Source organism: Podarcis erhardii (genome assembly GCF_964252035.2).
Source record: "Podarcis erhardii genome assembly, chromosome: Z".
In the NCBI taxonomy this organism is placed as follows: Eukaryota; Metazoa; Chordata; class Lepidosauria; order Squamata; family Lacertidae; genus Podarcis; species Podarcis erhardii.
This window is the reverse complement of record NC_138504.1, coordinates 38,867,628-38,887,129: the sequence shown is the minus strand read 5'-3', so window position 1 is coordinate 38,887,129 and position 19,502 is coordinate 38,867,628. Positions and strand designations below refer to the sequence as shown.

The following is a 19,502-nucleotide window of genomic DNA, read 5'->3' as shown; positions in this document are numbered from 1 at the left end:
CCTGCCTCCCACCCTCCCCTGCCTCCTGCCCAGGGATTTGCAATGTGATGCACTGAAAACAAAGCAGACTGGCTGGATTTTTTTTTTTTTAATGAAGCTGATTGGAGGGAAATTGAAACAAGCAAAATGTGAAATGAATTGAAGTTGAACTGGACCGAGGTAAATTGACCTGGGTGTTGGCCATTTTGAAAAGGGCCAAAGTTCAACAGAGAAACCGGAGTGAATTGAGGTGAAAGTGAATCAGGTTTTCGTAGCTGTTTATATTAAGAGATTAGGCAGATTAACAAAACCGCATTGTGGTTTATGAATTGAGGCCGCGGACACGCATATGCATCTTTATTTAAAAGGTGCACTTTTAATTCGAATCGCAAATCGAAGTGGCACTGAAGGAAAGGGGGCATAGCTGTCAACTTTCGGATTTGAAAATAAGGCATCAGCAGCCTCACCTGTCCCGGGGACAGTCTACGGGATATCTAACAATCCGGGATAGCAGCGAGAAGCTGCGCTGGAATAAGGGAATTTCCCGCAAAAAAAGGGAAGGTTGACAGCTATGGAAAGGGGCGAGAGCGGGGGAAAAAAGAAGCTCCGAGCGGGGAGGCGGGGAAGGTGGTTGCGTTGTGAGGTCACGTGGGTAAGAGCCGCTCGAGGCGGAGTGACGCAGACCGAACGGGAGCTTCTCCTCCTCACTCTTTCTCGCCCTCCGCCCTCGCCGCAGGCCCCGCCCAGAGGGTGGGTTGACCGCGCCTGTCAGTCGGCCCCGCCCTCGCCCTGGCAGGCAGGCGGGCGGGCGGGGTTTCCTTTTCCGGGCAGTGCTGTCCTGAGGAGGGAAGTGTAGCCTCGGCGGCGGCGGCGTGCGTGGCTGTGGCGGCGGCGCCTCGGGAGAGCGCCCGGCTGCCGTCCGGCTCAGCTATGGCGCGGAGCTCGTTCTCCTCGCGCTTCCGCCGCCTCGACATCGATCAGTTCGACGAGAACCGCTTCGTGGAAGAGCCCGACGGCGCCGATGCGGGGAGCGGGGCCGGCGCGGCGGAGGCGGAGGGAGGAGCCGGCCCGGAGGTGGAGGCGGCGTTGCGGCAATATCCTTTCTCGGCCCGAGCGAGCGACCCCGCCGGAGGCCCCTCGATGACGCCCACCCTTGACTGGCAAGGCGCCCTTCCAGGGTTTCAGGCAGCGGGGTGGGGTGTGGGGGGTGTGTGTGTGTGTCTCTGTCTGTCTGTCTGTCTTCCAGGCTTCCAACCCTCCCTAGAGATGTCGTTGGGGATTGAACTGGAGACCTTTCGCGTGCAAAGCATGTGCTGTGCCACTCAGCTGTGGTCCACCCCCATTAGAGATAAAGTGAAATGCTAGTGCTGAATAAAGATGTGCGTTTAAATACAGAGTCAGACCGTCGGTCCGCCTAGTTCAGTGTTGTCCGCACGGACTGGCAGCAGCTCTCTAATAGGGTTTGAGGCAGGGGGATCTCTCCAATCCTTACCTGGGGATGCTGTTGAGGATCCAGCTAGGGCCCTTCTGCATGCAAAGCTAATGTTCTGTTGTTTGAGCAAGAACTGCTAAATAAAAAAGGAACGTAGGAAGCTGCCTTATTCTTTTTTTCCTGTGTGCCTTGGGCATTGCTTCTCTTCAGCCTCCCTCTATTTCCTCCCCTACCCGTACTCTTTTGGAGATCTCTTTGTTTTTGCCCACTTTTGTCTCTGTGTGCCTCAGTGCCTTCATTTCCTGCTACTCTCTCCCCAGTGTGCTTTGGGGCATTTCTCTGCTGCCCACCTTTCTCCCTCTTCTCCCATATGGGCCATTACTTCTCATCTTTATTCTCTTCCCTGCTCTGTTTCATGGGGCATTCTTTTTAAACCCTTTTCTCCCCATGTGCCTGGGTGCTTTCATCTTTCCCACTTCTTCACTTCCCATTGTCTTTGTATTAATCTGTGAAAAAACATTAATTTTATCCAGAACAGGGATTCTCCTTTAAGCTCAATGTGAATTGAGGGATCACCTCATAATGTTTTTTACCATATAGGGGAAGGACTGTAGCTCAGTGGTAGTCTTTGGTTTGCATGCAAAGGGTCCAATATTTCCCCTCTGACATCTCTAGGTAGGACTAGGACAGAACCCATTTTGAAATCCTGGATATCTGCTGCAAGTCAGTGTGGACAGTACAGAGAATAATGGACTCAGTAATGGGTACTGACTGTTTGAAGGCCACTGTGCTAGATTGTTCCTCCTCTGCCTGATCTTTCCTTCCCTGATAGATTCTAAGGAGTTGGTTGTATCTCTTGTTGTAGCTGCTTTTATGGAGAAGGCACCATTCTTTTATTTCTCCCCCCTCCCTGGAATATTTCTGTCCACTTCACTGCTTATCATTCTCTCTCTTCGAGCAACTGTCACTGAGGAGGAATGTAGACTTTGCAAGATCAGGCAAGTGCGTAGTTAGCCATTTACCCTACTGTGAAACTCTGGAAAACCTTGAGAACATATTCATTCTCCTAAACACCTCATCTCTGACTTTGCCCTTTTGGCATTGGCAGAATTTGCTTCACATCCAAACACTGTCTCTCCTTTTGCCTAATAAGATAGCTAGAGTTCTATCCAGTGTTAGTCCTGCACCCATTGAAATTGATGTGCATGTCACTCTTGGTTCATTCATTTCAGTGGGTCTGCTCTGAGCAGAACTTAGTTGTGCACAACCCTTAGCTTCCTATGATTTCATTTAGTGGGGGGAGGGAGTCCTCCTTTACCTAGTACAGTGGTACCTCAGGTTACAGACACTTCAGGTTACAGACTCCGCCAACCCAGAAATAGTACCTTGGGTTAAGAACTTTGCTTCAGGATGAGAACAGAAATTGCGTGGTGGTGGCGTGGTGGCAGCAGGAGGCCCCATTAGCTAAAGTGGTACCTCAGGTTAAGAACAGTTTCAGGTTAAGAACGGACCTCCAGAACGAATTAAGTTCTTAAACCAAGGTAACACTGTAATGGACTTCATAATAACCACGTTTTTCTTCCATCAGAGGGTCTGGGTAGTCCTCAGGGGTGCTCATCCTTTTTTAAGAAGGCAGAGGTTGAAAAGGGAGGGGTATGGATGGAGCTGGCATTTGAAAATCGCTCAGGGTAGGGTGAAGCAGCCTCTAGTGAAGGAACTGTCTTAAGGGTTGGTCCTTGATGCCTGTAGCCTTCTGGAAGTTGCTTTACTTGTAGTGGTTGCTGATTGTAGCCATTCGTGTCTAGTCATTACAAGGAGGGGCAGCTTGGGTCTGGAAAATTGTGTGAATGATCCGAGGAGCTTCAGATACCTGCAGAAACACTGTCTGAAAAATGGGTGTGTGTGCATCTGCACAGGCTCTGTTGGGGAAGGGTTATGAGTGTGTAGAGAGACCAGGTGATGTTGCAGGCCAGGTCACCGTGGTATGAGGTTAGCCCTACCCCGCGGCTTTCCACAGTGTGTAAGCAATTAAAAACATGCGTAAGGGTCGTGAGGCATGCTTCCGTCATGCATGGAATCAGGTTTGGCAAGAAGGCACTTGCCTTACTGGATCTCTGAAGGGTGCTGGTGACAGGGGCGGGCTTGTTCGTGCCAGCCGGAATTGGCAAATGTAGCCCTGCCTGTGCCTAATGGTGAAATGGGAGCCTGTGCTTTCTGGAATGAGGAGCAGAAAGTCCAGTTCAGAGACCAACAGGCCAGGAAGCTATTGCTTCTGTCATTTCCAGGAGAGAAAGAAAGATGTTAAAATATGAGTGTGTGCTTTTGCTCCAAAAAAAAAGATGTTGAAATGTAACCAGAGCTGAATTGATGCAGCTCTGTCTTGGACAGTGCTTGCTGAGAGACTGAAATAATGTATTTAAAGTGTGACCTTGTACCGTCTGTAATATTCCAAGGAGGCCAGTGACAGCTGATGCACTACAAAAGACAGGAAAGGCCAGCATGTTACAGAATCAATAGTATTATCAGCTCTTTCGTGGGTTCAAACAGTATATTTGCTGCTGGGTTTGTCCTATCTGCTTGCTTGCTTTCTCGCTCTCAGTAGTTGGCATGTGTATCTTTCCAGCAAGAATAACCCCATAGATTCAGAAGTATAAGCTTTATGAGATGAAGGGGATGTGACTCACAATGGCAGAATTATGAACAGAAGTGTTAAATGCTTTGAGATTCTCAAGATGAGATGCTTTGAAACAGTATTGTTCATGCTTCTAATGATGACTCTCCCAGGTGTGGCACCTCTTGGCTTTCTCTACCTTTCATCTCCTTTGCCATTGGATTTCCATAAGTTGTTCTCTTGGTTAAATGGAACACACTAGTCTCTGCACTTAAATATTGTTATTCTTTGCTGAGAGTAGGCTGTGCATATTTCTGCTTGGCTGAAGAAGTTCTTTGAACTCTGTATGAAAGCAATTTCCAGAGCTTGGGTTCCTGCTTTGGATAGGTGTCTTTTTAATTTTTAGGTAGCTGTTAGTTATGCCAGAGTCTGAAATCCAAAGTTAACTACATCCTTGTAGATAACAAGAATTACAAATCAACATGATTGTTTTTTCACTCCTTCTCATTTTGTTGTTTAAAGCTGTGGTTTACAAACTCTTATTTCTGGGATTCTAGGAGCCCCTCCACAAGATTAGTAATTTGGGGGTGGGGGTGCTTCCTGAAAGATTGGTTAACTAACAAACTATCTTCCCCTGCAATGTACAGCCTTAGGTTTTTATGGGGCTACAGTGATGCAGTGCATGGTTACAGTGCAGTAACCTTTAGGATTATCTGCAATGCAAATGTATTCTGCACCAGATATGAATGGGGTTCTTTCGCAGACAGATCTGCATAGAAGGTATTCCCTGTAGAGGTGTGAAGTTTGAAAAACATGGGTTTGCTGCCGGTGAGGGTAGTGTTGTAGTGTTTGAAATTAGCCAGCTGCATTTTGCACCTGCCTGTTGGCCACTTGCTACCTGACATCTTCACCATCTGGAGGTGCACGCTTGGGGATCATTGGCTCTTGACTGTTTTCACACACCAATACCACATCCTGTAGAATTCTATCAGTTATATTTTATCTGCACAATCAGAATGAATTTCAGAAACCAAAATGCTTTTTCTGTGCAGCCTGAGCTGAAGCAGTGAACAATGTTATAATTAATTGTAGCTTGTCTTCACTTACCCCACCCCACTGCCCTGCTCACAGTTGTGAAGAATATTCTTATGTTATGAATGGTCCATATCACCATTAATAAAAGAGATAGGAAGAGGGCAATACATATGTTGACTGTCCCTGGATCAAGTGACTTTTCTTCTTTAAGTTCTCAAAGCTTTTAACCTAGCTCAAGGTTGTCCTCTAAACTAGCCAGATATTTAACTGATAATCAATCAATCATAGTCAGTCCAAAACTGAAAAATAAGACTTTTGAGATATCTTGCCCAAAAATGGCAACTAGACATTCCGTTTTGGAGACGGAAACCTTGGTTTAAGGAGCCATTTGGTGCCTAGTTTATATATCTGAGTTTCTAACACTAGGTGAGTGTTGTGGGTGATTTAGGGTCTATTCTTCATCCCTTAGTGAATGAAACAAGACACTTTGGGTGCTGTTCTTCCAGGATTTGCCAAGTTGTGAAATCACCATTACTGGTGAATTAAATCAAACCATTGAGAGTTCCTATGAAGGAAAAGAATATTCCACTCCCTGCTGTTTTTTGCAACTTTTCAATGAATGAATAGAGTTAAACTGGTATAAAGATGATCAGAATAACTCTGCTGCCAACCACCGAGGGACATAACCCAGATTGTTCCTTTTATTAAGAGGTCAGTGCCTTTTAAATTTGAATGCTGTAACATGCATAGGTCACACAGGCTTTTTCTGTGCTGCTAGCATATTTGGATGTCTTGTCTCATTTAGTCTGTACCCAAAGGTTTTCGCTTCCACCCTTGCCTGCAAATTCATTTGCAGTGTATAACTTTGGTGATTAGATTGAAGGAATTCCTGGTCTCCCAGCAAAACTGGTCTGTGTACTGGGATGTGACAGTGAATTAGAACTGTGGTGCTGAGGAGTAGGGTTGTGTATTTGCTATTTTAAAACCTCGAGTTTAATCTTCCAAACTGGTGTTCTGAAACCTAACCTTTAGCACCTTGCTCAAAATGTTTCTATGGTAGCTTTACTTGTTTTGTGAGAGACAACAGTACAAGAAAATTTGAAAGATCCTGTGTTGGTTAAAAGAGTGTTGAGAAGAAACAGGTTTCAGGTAGTTGAGAAGATTGCATAGGTAGGCAGTGGGACTCCCCTTAGCAACTGCCTCATGCATATTGAGGAAATCACTTACCTTCTTGCTACTGTTTAGCTGCAAATGTTCTAGTTAGACGCCTAAGACCAACTAAGAAGGTTGAGCAGTCTTCAGTTTCTTGTAGCTACCCTTAAATTTGGAGTTGTGATGTTCATGTGGAGTGCTGGGTATATTTGAGGAAAGTGAGTGTGTGCCCTAGTCCATCTCCCACCACCATTCAGCTGAATGGACATTTGAGACTGCTTCCCTGAAAGGCAAAAAAATAGCCTTAGTTGCTGTGTAGGCTGCTACTTGCTCACTGGTTTCAAGGCTGGAAGTCCTCTTATATGTGTGCCATCCATGAGACTGGTTGCAGGCTGTTCAGTTTTCTTTTTTGTGTGATGTGGTGGAAGCATGTGTTTGTGTGTGTAGACGGGTCTTTGCAAGTTTAGCAGCCCTAATTCATTTTAGTGAAAGGTTTGAACTTTGTATGGGTTTGAATTCCTTGCAGCCACTGGCAACACCAGCTCATTGCTGCTGTGAGTTCAGTCTTACTCATTTCAGCTAAGTAAAGACAACCATAAAAAATAAGGGACGCTTTTAATCTTTAGTGTGTTTGTGAAGATTTAATAATAAATGCAGCCTTTTTGTCTACTGTTCCCTTGGTGTCTTTTCTGATTCCTTGGTATCCTGGCAGCCGCATAAGTAGAACATAATATTATTATCATTTTAAGAAGCTTTAAGGAGAAAGATTAACAAAATCAGATTTGTTGTAATAATGGGAGAGTTATACTGATAAGTTCCAAGGATGTCTGAGACGTCAGGTTTCCTTGATCTGATGGTTCTGTCGCTTCTGCTTTGGATGATAAAGGGTTTCCTGTCAACTATAATGTGAAGTTTCTTTTAATAAGTGTAGAGGAGATTGACCTTGGCACAGGAGGAGGCCTTCCTTGCAATCAGTGATGATTTGTGTGATGGAGATTCTAATGGACTCCTTGTGGAGTAATTTCAGGGCAACAAAAAATGAAAAGCACTAGATAATGTTCATCACCTGGGAGAGGGGAGCAAGTTCTAATTTTGGAAGACTGGTTCCAGCCTCAATGTGTTTCCTTTATTTGCTTGATAAATGAAGTGCCTTGTGGGGCATCTTTGCCTGCCTCACATACACTCAACAGATGCCCGTTTCTGTAACTGGTGAATTAGGGATTGTAGTGGCAGAAGCCAGGTCGTCAGCATTTCCTTTACTAGAGTGAATTGTAGGCTGCCTGGCAATGGTTGGGTTTCCTCAGGGTTGGTCAGTGCCCAAATTGATGTCCTTGGGTCTAGCTAATGTGTCACTGTGCAGCGAGTGCTGAGAGACCCTGGTCAATTTTCCAGGCCTGGTACAGGGTGCTGGTTTTGTGTGTGTTGTGTGGGTCAGCTCAGTTGCTTTAGTTCCTTGACTTATGTGGCTGCACAGGTGATATGCTCAGAGCTTTCCATGCGGCTTTACAGAATTCTCCTGTCAACACAAAGAACCATGCAGCAAAGGTAAGTTGAATCCTGGAGAAAGTCATTGTTTTGATAATCAGAAATGCTTAGAATCTGGAGACCTTCTGGTTACAAACACTAGAATGTAAGTGCCTGTCTCCCTAATTGCTCACCAGTGCATGGCTGGGGGCACCCCATTTTTGTATTGCTCTTTTTTAAAAAAAACACAAGCCATCCAAAATGTATTACATAAAGAAATTCCACATTGCCTTGAAGAGGAAGAACAAGAGTCATCTTAAATCCTTCAAGAACATCTTTCCAGAGATTGTGTTACAGTTACGCTTAGTTGTGGTAGTGTAAGTAATGAAGGTACTCTGCTTCATCTTCCACCGCTTCCTGATGCCACAGCTCCAACATATTGGGAGCATGGTTCTTCCCAATGTCCTGCTACTACCAGGGCTTTTTTTTCAGTTCTGGCACCTCTCAGGTGGGCACTATTGCCATTATAAGTTCATGGTGAGTCCCAGCCCCCTTTTTGCTAGAAAAATAGCAGTGGCTACCACCAATATAACAGCAGTCAACCAAAAGCTCACCAAGCTAAGGGTATCTTTTCCGGCAGAGAAGGTTCTGAGCATTCCTCCTTTAATCAACATTTATTAGTCATTAATCACCATTACTAGGTATCATAAAATGTAAAAGATAGTACTGTAGTACAGTACTGTTGAACAATCTTATAAAACACAGGGGTTCCTCATTGACAAGGGAGATGCACTCTGTACATGCCCTTGTGCTTTATTTCTGAGGTTCATAGTTCCTAATTAAATCTTCCCAACTCTACCTCCTAAACTTCTTTTCCACCCCTCCGCCTTTTTTTATCTCTAGATCTTCATTCACTGCCCTGTTGACCCCATAAGGTCAATAGTGACCCCTTTGGGAAAGACTGATCTAGTGTGTTTTTGGTAATATGAAAAGACTTGTTTCTGGATCCTGCCTTTGCTGTTAAGTGAGTTCCTGGGAAACAGCTGGTGTCGGTTGGGTTGTATTTGCGGTCTTATTCTTCTCTTGTTGCCTGTCTCTCCAGGAGCGGGCCCAGGAAGTGGTGCTGAAGGTTCTGACCTCCTTTAGAGGCAGCGAGATTGAGCAGGCTGTGAACTCCTTAGACAGCAACGGTATTGACTTGTTAATGAAGTACATTTATAAAGGATTTGAAAAGCCAACAGAAAATAGCAGTGCAATACTACTCCAGTGGCATGAAAAGGTAGGTGATTTCTCTCCCAGCTTGGAGGTCCTAATCCACGTGGTTCAGCAGGTCGGGTCTATTTTTGAAGGGCCAGTGACCTGTCACTGCCCACTTGTACAAAACACTCTTGCCTGTAAGAGGATGAGGATTGGGGCGAGGCAGGGGAGGGGCTCTTGAGAAGTGTAATCTATGGAGGGATGAAAATGCAACATACAAAATTAGAGTTGATGGCAAGAAAGACATAAATGTTGTACCAGCCTTTCTGTTAGTGACTTTTCCAGGGTTGGCAGTGCAGCGATACTCAATACTTGCCTCTCAAGAGGTGCAGATGTACCAGTGGGCGGGTTGGGGACGGACGACTTTTGTGTTCTCATGACAACATGAAACCTGTTTCTGCTTGCTTTCGTTTCCAATGGAAACGACAGCTTATGCCCAAAGTGGGCTGATGTTGCGGGGATGGGGAGTGTGGATTTTGTGAAATCAGATAGCTTAGAAAGAAGAGTTTCTGTGTGGCCTGCCAGGCTCAGAGCAGCAAGGTGTTTCCAAGAGAGGTTTGGTACAGTGCCTGGCTTGTGCATCATTGTTTGCACCACTCTGCAGGGTAATAATAATAATAATAATAATAATAATAATAATAATAATAATAAATTTATTATTTGTACCCCGCCCATCTGGCTGGGTTTCCCCAGCCACTCTGGGTGGCTTCCATAGAAACCAAAAATACAGTAAAATATCACAGATTAAAAACTTCCCTGAACAGGGCTGCCTTAAGATGTCTTCTGAATGTCAGGTAGTTATTTATCGCTTTGACATCTGATGGGAGGGCGTTCCACAGGGCGGGCGCCACTACCGAGAAGGCCCTCTGCCTGGTTCCCTGTAGCTTTGCTTCTCGCAATGAGGGAACCGCCAGTAGGCCCTTGGCACTGGAACTCAGCATCCGGGCAGAACGATGGGGGTGGAGACACTCCTTCAGGGATACTGGGCCGAGGCCGTTTAGGGCTTTAAAGGTCAACACCAGCACTTTGAATTGTGCTCGGAAACGTACTGGGAGCCAATGTAGGTCTTTCAAGACCGGTGTTATGTGGTCTTGGCGGCCGCCCCCAGTCACCAGTCTAGCTGCCGCATTCTGGATTAGTTGTAGTTTCCGAGTCACCTTCAAAGGTAGCCCCACGTAGAGTGCATTGCAGCAGTCCAAGCGGGAGATAACTAGAGCATGCACCACTCTGGCGAGACAGTCCGCGGGCAGGTAGGGTCTCAGCCTGCGTACCAGGTGGAGTTGGTAGACAGCTGCCCTGGATACAGAATTGACCTGCGCCTCCATGGACAGCTGCGAGTCCAAAATGACTCCCAGGCTGCGCACCTGGTCTTTCAGGGGCACAGTTACCCTATTCAGGACCAGGGAGTCCTCCACACCAGCCTGCCCCCTGTCCCCCAAAAACAGTACTTCTGTCTTGTCAGGATTCAACTTCAATCCATTAGTGCAAATAAAAGAAGCCTGCCTTGTGCTGTGGTTTCTCACAGCTTCCAAGAGCAAATTCAGTCACCTGAGGGTAAGAAGCTGCACCTGCCCAAAGCCATTACAACTGTAGGGTTATGGAGGCTAGCCTTGCTTATGGTTTCCCCATCCCATGTGCACAGAAGACTCGGAATGAAGTCTAGCAGAAGCTCCCATCCTCAGCTATTCAAGCACAGCATTCTCCCTATCTTATTGCCTGGCCTGGGGTAAAGGGATTCATAGAGCCAAAGGGCTAACAATAGGGGGGAATCAGTGAACTCACATAAAAAAGCAACATTAAAGTCAGCAGAAAACTGATGGGTTCTTCTCTCCCCCCCACCTCAAAAAAGAAAAGAAAAAAGAAATAGCAAGAGAGATTGATACAGCCTGGTTAGTCAGCCCTTAAAATTAACTGGTTTTACATGAAGAGGTGGTGTACATTTTTTAGAGGTTCTACAGATTGGGTGAGCACAAATGCTTATCATTCACTGCCTCATTTGCTGGGGTGGGCTTGAACTGGCCCATAAACTAACTTTTCTTTCTCTTCCTGTTGCAGGCATTAGCAGTAGGTGGCCTAGGCTCCATAGTCAGAGTCCTGACTGCACGAAAAACTGTTTAAAAGACTTTATGTTCTCTGGAATTGAGACACCAAGAACTCTGTTGGAGTCAGGAAGAAGTACTGGCTACACCGATACTTTGGTCCACTCTTCTAGGAACCACAATCTACTGAAATACTGTGTGTGTATGTGGCAGGCGGGGGTGTCCCTCCTTCCTCTCTTGGAACAGTGTCCTTTAACAGAGGTGGTGGTGGTGGGGCAGTTTTATGTATTCTTGTTTTCTGACTATCAAGGCAGGAGCTGGGAGGGGAGTCTGTGTTGTGAAGGGAAGTGGGGGCAGCCCGTTTGTGTGCAAGCACCTGCTTCCAGAACAGCTACTGCTCTAGCCAAGTGTGTGTGGGTGAGTGAGACTTTAATTTAAATTTAACAATTATTTGGGATTTTGGGATGGGGCGGGGAGCTGTTATGTCAGATGCAAAATGAGAATACCTTGTTTTGGGGGTTGGAAAAGGGTTTTATTATGCAAGAGAGCTTTTTGTACATAGTTGAGACTAAGTGGGCTGAGTATGAAGTTGGTTTCATGTAAAGTGCCTGCTGCTCTTTCAAAATAAAGTTCTTGGATGGTTAGAATAATTAGCAATGGATTTTAATGGGAGTGGGCTGCACCCTCTTCTGCCTATACATCCAAACACATACATTATGCACACCCACACACATTCTCTCTGCCAGGTTTTTTAAAAAAATAAAAATAACCTACTGCTACTATGTGGTAGAGCTTTCATTTTTTTCCATGGATGTCACTTAGTTGTCCATACATTCCTGCCTAGGAAGCTTAGCTTTTATATTTAAATCATGTACCATTTGGGTTTGAGGAAGCTGAAATTGATTTTGATATGGTGGAAGGCAGCAGTAGTCTGCTTTATATGTTTGAAAACCCAGATTTTCCACATTCAGACACTAATCTCAAACTGCTAACTAGTTGCCCATCTCCCCCCAAAAGATGGTGGTAGACAGATGAGTCTTTTGTCAAAATAACACATTGTACAAGTCTTCCTAGCGCAGATCAAAGGCTAGTTTCCATAATAGCAGCTGCTAAGATGCCTTTAGGAAGCCCACAAGTAGGACCCTTTGTTCTTGCAGGGTAGTATGTGGCCATTAGAGGTTAGTTAAAGACAAGAGTACTTCTGAAAGACAGCTTGATTTTATAATCCTGCTTTAAGCTTGCCCTGTTACTGTATTGTAAAGTATTACAGCCTAGAGAAAACACATTATAGTACATTCTTAATTTGAAATTGAGAAGGTGAAGTGCTGTATCGACTGTGAAGCTGAGAATGGAGTGCAATCTTTTCAGGAACCTGCACAACAGACTTCCAAGTGGACTATAGGGGTAATAAGTAAAGCAGTGCAGTTGAAATAGGCACTTTGCAGTCACAGCAGGAAAGGTGATGTGGCGTTTTTAACCCTGAATGGGGAGACAGATGACAGAAGGGCTGTTCACATTCTCCGGAGGACAGAGCCTGCCTCTTCTGTGTTTAAAAAGAGAAGAGAGAACTAATTCCACATGCCCAGTGAAAAACTTTTCCATTAAGCAACTGTAGGCAAGGCTTGGAACCTCCAGTTCTACCAGTTAAGTATATACCATGAAAGATGAAGATAATTAAGTAGCCTCAAGTTTTAATCAAAAATGTATTGCACCACAAATTAGGACTCTACAAGCCATTACATAATACAGTCCATATGTACACAGAATGAATGGACTTCCCAAGTGTCCATAAAGGCTTTTTTCTACATACACTCCAAAGGTGGTTTGTGTTTTCTTTGTACAAGGAGAAAAAGTGCATTGGTTGCTACCGTTGAATGAATATACACACCTCATTCGTGCTCTGATACCTTACCTTACAAGAATTCAACACTAAGGCTACTATAGAGTCCTGCCCAAGAGAGTTTCCATACAATACCTTTAAAAAGGTGACTCTGGGAAAATACAATAAAGTATCAACCAGTAGAAATTTTACGCTGTGCTCTTGGTAAGAAAAACCAACCCCACCATGGCTGATTTTTTCTTCTTAATAAGCACTTTGTAAACAAAAATATACTGTAGCTTAGCAATATGCAGTGGCAATACTAAAATTGCAACCTGCTCTCTTAACATGGTTGATGTTCTGTACAGAATAGACAGTATCTTTACATAGACTGGTTAATAAAAATATAGGAGTGGGGGGCTTTTTTGTTTGGTTTATAACTAAAGAAAAAAGAATTCTTAAGCAAGGTCATGTACTTTGTTTCTTCTTTCCAATGAGCCAAACTGACTGTTACTTTCAAGTAGTGTAAAAAAACTAACTGTGATTATGTGAGGAGCTCCCCATCTGTTAAGTAAAGCAACATGGATTGCTAGTGTTGCAGCTGAAATGGAGCTAGGATATGTTGTCAGAGGCTGATGCACCTGCAGCTCTCAGCTGCCCCCTTCCCTGCAAGCAAATTTAGCAAGAGGTGAAACAGAACATGTTCTCTCAAAGCAACCCCATCACCTGTTTTCACTTTAAAAATGAAAGGTCGCCACCCTCCTTCCGCTCTGCAACTTGCTATGTTCATCTAGAAAGGTAAGGCAAGTACATGAAGCTTTGTGAAGACCACTTAATCATTTTTCTTTAAGAAAAATAAATCTGGCCCTGGCTGAAGCAGATGGGGCTGTTTGCAGCATAGGTGTGAATGCACCAGCAGTTTCAGTCAGCCTTGGTGAAGCAGTGCTGAGAAGGGAGGTGTTAACAGTCTGAGAAAGCAGAATTGCTCCCCATCCCGACAAGGTTTTCTACACTGTCTGGAATGATGTAAGTGCAGAACAGACACATGCACTTGTTCCTCAATATACAACACTCGGGATTTCTGTTTGTGACAGAAGCTGCCCCATGCTGCTTATTCCTGCCACCAGAATCACAACCGCTTGGGTTCCACAAGGCCTTGGAAGCCAGGGCCATTTGTTATCACTAAATGATGGAATAGGGAGAGGGGGTGTCAGGCTGCAGCAAAGGACACTCCTTTTACAGTACAGCTTTGTAAACAATTTTTCAAAGTTCTTGTACAAAAATACTGTGGTGACAGCAATAAAGACACCACCTCAGTTGGTGGGTGCAGGATCCTTTTCATAGAAAAAAAAAAAAAGCAGCTGGAGGCAGGCAGTACATCCTTGGGTCAAGGGGGGGCACTCACGACCACGGAGTCCTTGGACTTGAGATGGAGGGTCGGATGCTGCCCCTGGGAGATGGTTTTGACCCAAACCACGACATCTGGCAGAAGGAAAACAATAAGACAAAAAAAAAGGCACACCATTAACTGATCAGCCAAACATTAGGGGCAAAGGAAGGTGGAAAATCTGAATAAAGCTGTGTGCATGTGCAAAGTCCCAGCAGAACAAAAATGGGGAGCAAGAAGTCAATACCCTGAAAGTTTCCACAAAGATACATAGGTTGAAAAGCCATCACTAGGCCAGGCTGGGGTGTGAAGCTAACGCAGAAAAGTGATAGGGAGGCAATCTCAGTATAATGCAAGACAGACAAGCTTAATTAAGCACAGGTCTTTGAGGACAGATGCAAGAATCCATCAGCAGCCAGGAAGAACAGAGGAGCCACCAGGACATGGACTTCTGAACAGTATGTATATATACGTGGAAAGAAGACAACTCTGGAGTTGATAGAATTGCAAAGAAGAGCTGCATTCCCTTGATAAGGCCTAGGTGAACCATTGCCATGTAGAAGCAGCAATTTGCAAGCACATTAGAAAAAGGCCTGAGTTTAAATATACTTAAATATATACTGAGCTTAAATAAATATACTTGATGCATGCACCCTGTAATGCTAATGGCAATGTGGCTGAGACCCAAATTGAAAAGGAAGATTCCCAAAGCACATGTGATGGAAGGACTGGAACAAAAGCTCCATTTCTGGCACATAGACCCACAATGCCTGCTTCACACATGCAAGCTATCCCTTGATATAGGGGTCATCGAGAGAGGGAAGATGCCCAAGTGAACTTGTAAGAGTTCAAGCAAAGTCTTACCTTATACTCCAAGGTTTCCTTGAGCATGTTTTCTTCCTCTTGAGAGAAGTTTAGCAACACAGACATGGCTTTTATCAGGTGGAATGCCTGAAATGCAATAGCCGGTGAGTTACAATTGATTTTTATGTATGACCCTTACAGATTTGATCACAGGGGTACAGCCAACTAGCTAGAGAAAAATGCTTGTCGCTCTTGGTGTGTGCTAGTGGGAAATGCCTGGTGCTGCTGGGCAGTTTGAAGAAACCAACAAATAATGTGATTTTTAAACAAAGTGTAATTTGTGAATTTGTGCACACACAAAAACATACCCACACTCTGACCCGACCTGGAGAACAATGACCTGGTCCCAAATCAATTTGTGTGTGTGGTGGTGGAAGCTAATGCTTATTAAGGTTTAATCTGATCTGCCATCTTGAGTCAAAATGGCATCTAAATGGTGACAAAGTCCACTACCTGAGTTAGGCAGCTGAATCTATGCCAAAGAATGGACAGAGTCACACCAAAAGTAATGTTTCAACCCTTCATCTTGATCCAAAATGGCATTTGGCATCCAAACACTGACAAGGACTGCTGCCTCCACCTCAGTAACCCTTGTACTGCGTTTGGAGATAGTACTGTATTTTTCTGTGTATAAGGCAATGATTTTTGCTAAAAAAAAATTAGGCAAAAATTGGGTGTTGTCTTATACATGGATAATGAATGCAGAAGGGGGACGTGCGATTAATGGCAGCAGCAAGCAGGAGGTTGGCGGCGGGTGATTGGTGGCTGCAGCAAGGCCTGCTGGCGATTGGCTGTAGCTGCAGCAATTGGGCACGCGATTGGCAGCTGTGGCGAGGCGGGCAGGTGATTGGTGGCTGCAGCAAGTGGGTGGGTGGGCTGTTGGTGACGGTGAGCGGGCAGACAATTGGCTGTGGTGAGATGTGCGATTGGCAGTGGCTGTGGCAAGCAATTAGCAGTGGCAGGCAGGCGGGTGAGCGATTGTTGGAAGTGACCGCCCCCCAAGCTAAACATGGGGGTGTCTTATACACGGAAAAATACAGTACAGTGGTGCCTCGCAAGATGAAAAGAATCCGTTCCGCGATTCTCTTCGTCTAGCGGTTTTTTCGTCTTGCGAAGCAAGCCCATTGACGGCTTAGCGGATTAGCGCTATTAACGGCTTAGCGGCTTTTAGCGGCTTAGCGGCTTAGCGGATAAGCAGATAAGCGGCTTAGAAAAAGGGGGGGGAGGGGGGAAAAGTTGGAAAAACTCGCAAGACATTTTCGTCTTGCGAAGCAAGCCCATAGGAAATTCGTTTTGCAAAGCACCTCCAAAACGGAAAACCCTTTCGTCTAGCGGGTTTTTCATCTTGCGAGGCATTCGTCTTGCGGGGCACCACTGTATCTTGAGAGGTGGTTGAATGCATAGAGAACAAATGGACAAACCACATTCCAAAATATATAGGAGAAAATAGTGGATTAGACTTCTGTGTTTCAAGCTGGGATTCCTGAGGTACTAGCTTACTGTGGTTAATTTTGTACGTATGCTTCATCAAGGTGGCAGGCAAAAATTCAAAAATATTCTGAATTTGAAGTTATGGTATGTCACATGGAACTTATCACCTGAGGTATGTTGATTCACAGCCAAAAGCAAAATAAAGAGGGAGGAAACTGGAGGGCGGGGCAGGAGGATGAGGACAAGTTAAAATGGCATCGTCAGTAAAACATGTTTTTCTTACCTCTGATTCCCGGCAGGACATAAATTTTAGCACCACGTGCTTAAGGTATTCAAAGTTTATCTCTCGGGAGTCATTCAGATCGGAGTTGTTTGTTACAGTCAAGGCAGCACTGGGGACCTCAGGGACCTCACCATCGGGTCGCATTTTCTGAAAAGGATAAAAACCAGTGCTAGCTTTAAGGGACAGGCAAAGCCGCCACATGCAACACTCCTGAAGCCAGGGCTCACATCCTCCAAAGCCATTCTGGAGAGCAAGAAACAAACGGGCCCTGCTGGGTCTGCATATATGCCACACTATCAAATTCTGTCCCCCACCTCCAAAGGCGACTATAGCAACCTACATAAATTATGCAAACTGGGTAGCTCATTCACAGCAAGTGCTCACTAATTTGGATCATTTGTTCCAGTTATGCTAGCTAGTCCCAAACAACACTTGAGAAAATTCAAGTCACCACTCAGGCTTCCAAAACATCAGTAGCATTACCCATGCATATATTCGTCCCCATAAGTGCTAGAAATTTGTCTTTACAATAAAATTCAAGAGCTGACATCCTCAAGAAACTGAATTCTGCTTCTGCCACCAAATTCTACACTTTTTTTCCTTTGCATGCTAAAATCATGGCATGCGCGCGCGCGCGCACACACACACACACACACACAGAGTGACATACACCAAACTAGTCCCCATGATAATGACAGAGACTGCCATTCAGCACAAGCTGAACTCACCAATTCTTTCTGCAAGGTTTTCTTCAGCTCTGCCATCCTCTGCTGCAGCTGCTTTATTGTCTACCAGAGGAGAAAGGGTAGGGAGAGAACATCAGTTCACAAGTCTGGCCATCAATAAAAGCCACTTCACCTCAACTATCAAGCCTTTTCCACAGTGGCTCCCCACTTTTGGGATGCTCTCCCCAGGGAGGCTTGCCTGGCACTTTCATTACATATCTTTAGGTGCCAGGCAAAAACACCATTCTTCTCCCAAGCTTTTGGCTAATTAAACAACCTATGGCCTTTTAAACTGGGTGGTGGTGGTATTGTTTGACTTAGACTCCCGGAACTGTTCAAAAACCAAGGCACAACTTCCGATTGGCTGCAGGAGCTTCCTGCACTCAATTGGAAGCCGTGGAAGCCACATCAGATGTTCAGCTTCCAAAAAAGTTCATAAACCGGAACACTTACTTCCGGGTTTGTGGCGTTCAGGAGCCAATTTGTTCGGGAGCCAAGCTGTTCAACAACCAAGGTACCACTGCATATCAGAAACAATTGGAAGGAGGGGGAAAGTAGGAGAAAGGCTTATGAACAGTTGAACCCACACCTTGTTCTTCTCTGCGATTTGCTGCTCCAAGTCTCTGTTTTCCTTCTGGAGCTGGACAATATCAGTGGCAGCCACCTCCCCGTTTGGCTCTGTTCCCCCATCTTCAGAGGGACACAGATGCTTTTTCAGGGCTGCAGAAGTCAGTTCTAATGTAGCAGCCTAGCAGGAGGTAATAACGGGCTGGATTTAGCAAGATCAGAGAGGCAACAGAAAGAGAGCTTATGTACATCCTGAAAAGATTTGGGACAAGTAGGTTTCTCCTGGCCACATATGAAGGGGCAGGGTGGGTGAGAAAAGATAAGCAAGCAACAAAACCACAGGAATAATGGCTGCACCAAGCTACAAGCAGACCAGCCAATATGGGTCAAAAGGCTGTACTGGCACCTCCAAAACATATCAAAGAAAGCTTAAGGTAGAAGCCGCACATCTGTGATGAGGTAACCCAAATTCTGAAAACCTGCATAAATTGTGTTTATTTTGCGTATATGTGTTTTGCTTCCACAATCATGGGAAGTGTTAAGGAATTATAAAGGACATGGAAATCTTACATAGCAACCCTTCTGGCTTCTTAGATTTCATCAGGCATTGCCCACAAACTCAAGTGCATCTTTGCATCCATAAGGCTGGAAACTTGTCAGTTTTTAAAAAAGAAAGAAAACAAAATTGTTGGGATTTAAAAATCTGTCACAGTAGGTGGAGCCACAGTCAACGCATTCTAGTTTTGGGTCCACCTTTACCCTTGTTGAGTTCTGCCAGGGGAACACAAAAACTAAGGAGCTAACACTGAGTTGTTTCCACCCTTCCTGTCCCCAACTGTAAGGAGGTAGGTAGGAGGGTGGATGACAGCAGACCAAGACTGGGGTGTGTGTGCCCCATTTCACCCCTAATGACATTATGGTTTGGCTGAAATTGCCCAATGGACTAAATGGGGAGGTGCATGGTCTGGAGGTTCCCCACTGCTGCAGTGTTCTAGCACTGAAGAGAGGAACATTCCAGAGGAGAAGCCACAGTGTTGTTTTTAGAAAGGCTAAGGGCTCGCCCTGCCCAAGTAGGGGGAAGCTGCTTACTTGCTTCTCGCTGGCTAAGAGGCGCTCCTGCTGGAACTGTAGTTGCTCTTGCAAAGCACTCATCCGTTTCTCTGCCGCAGCTTCTGTCTCCATGGCCTGGTGCTGGCACAACTCAAGGTTGGACTTCAACTGGTCCATCTGCAGCAGAAGTGCATGGTGGTCTAGAAGGAAAGGGAAACCAGTTTAGAGGCAGGGAAGAGAGGGTGGGATGCAGTCATTAATCAATAAGCATTCAGTCCAAGAAGCATTCAGTCTGTTCCCCCAATTTTATCCTCACAACAGCCCTGCAAGGTAGGCTAGGCTGAGAGAGGAAACGACTAGCTCAACATCACCCAGCAAAAGATTTGTGGCCAAATGGGGGTTTGATC

General features: G+C 45.2%; 2 protein-coding genes across 9 annotated transcripts in view; one reads left to right on the top strand and one right to left on the bottom strand.

The window, feature by feature from the left end:
* Positions 1 to 816: 816 nt before the first annotated feature.
* On the top strand, positions 817 to 11,619 carry ARPC5L (actin related protein 2/3 complex subunit 5 like). Its single transcript, XM_081847827.1, has 4 exons — positions 817 to 1,075; positions 7,684 to 7,754; positions 8,776 to 8,952; positions 10,986 to 11,619. The coding sequence occupies exons 1-4, from the start codon at positions 910 to 912 to the stop codon at positions 11,046 to 11,048; spliced, it is 477 nt and encodes a 158-aa protein (XP_081703953.1). The 5' UTR covers positions 817 to 909; the 3' UTR covers positions 11,049 to 11,619.
* A 1,024-nt stretch (positions 11,620 to 12,643) lies between these two features.
* GOLGA1 (golgin A1) overlaps positions 12,644 to 19,502 on the bottom strand; it is a 38,328-nt gene continuing 31,469 nt past the window's right edge. For all 8 annotated transcript variants that reach the window (XM_081847564.1, XM_081847566.1, XM_081847567.1 and 5 more), the window contains 6 exons: positions 19,135 to 19,295; positions 18,068 to 18,226; positions 17,482 to 17,541; positions 16,754 to 16,900; positions 15,040 to 15,126; positions 12,644 to 14,270 (listed from right to left, as the gene is read on the bottom strand). In XM_081847564.1, coding sequence (XP_081703690.1) covers positions 14,190 to 14,270; positions 15,040 to 15,126; positions 16,754 to 16,900; positions 17,482 to 17,541; positions 18,068 to 18,226; positions 19,135 to 19,295 — 695 coding nt within the window. In that variant the 3' untranslated portion in view covers positions 12,644 to 14,189. The remainder of the gene's footprint in view (positions 14,271 to 15,039; positions 15,127 to 16,753; positions 16,901 to 17,481; positions 17,542 to 18,067; positions 18,227 to 19,134; positions 19,296 to 19,502) is intronic.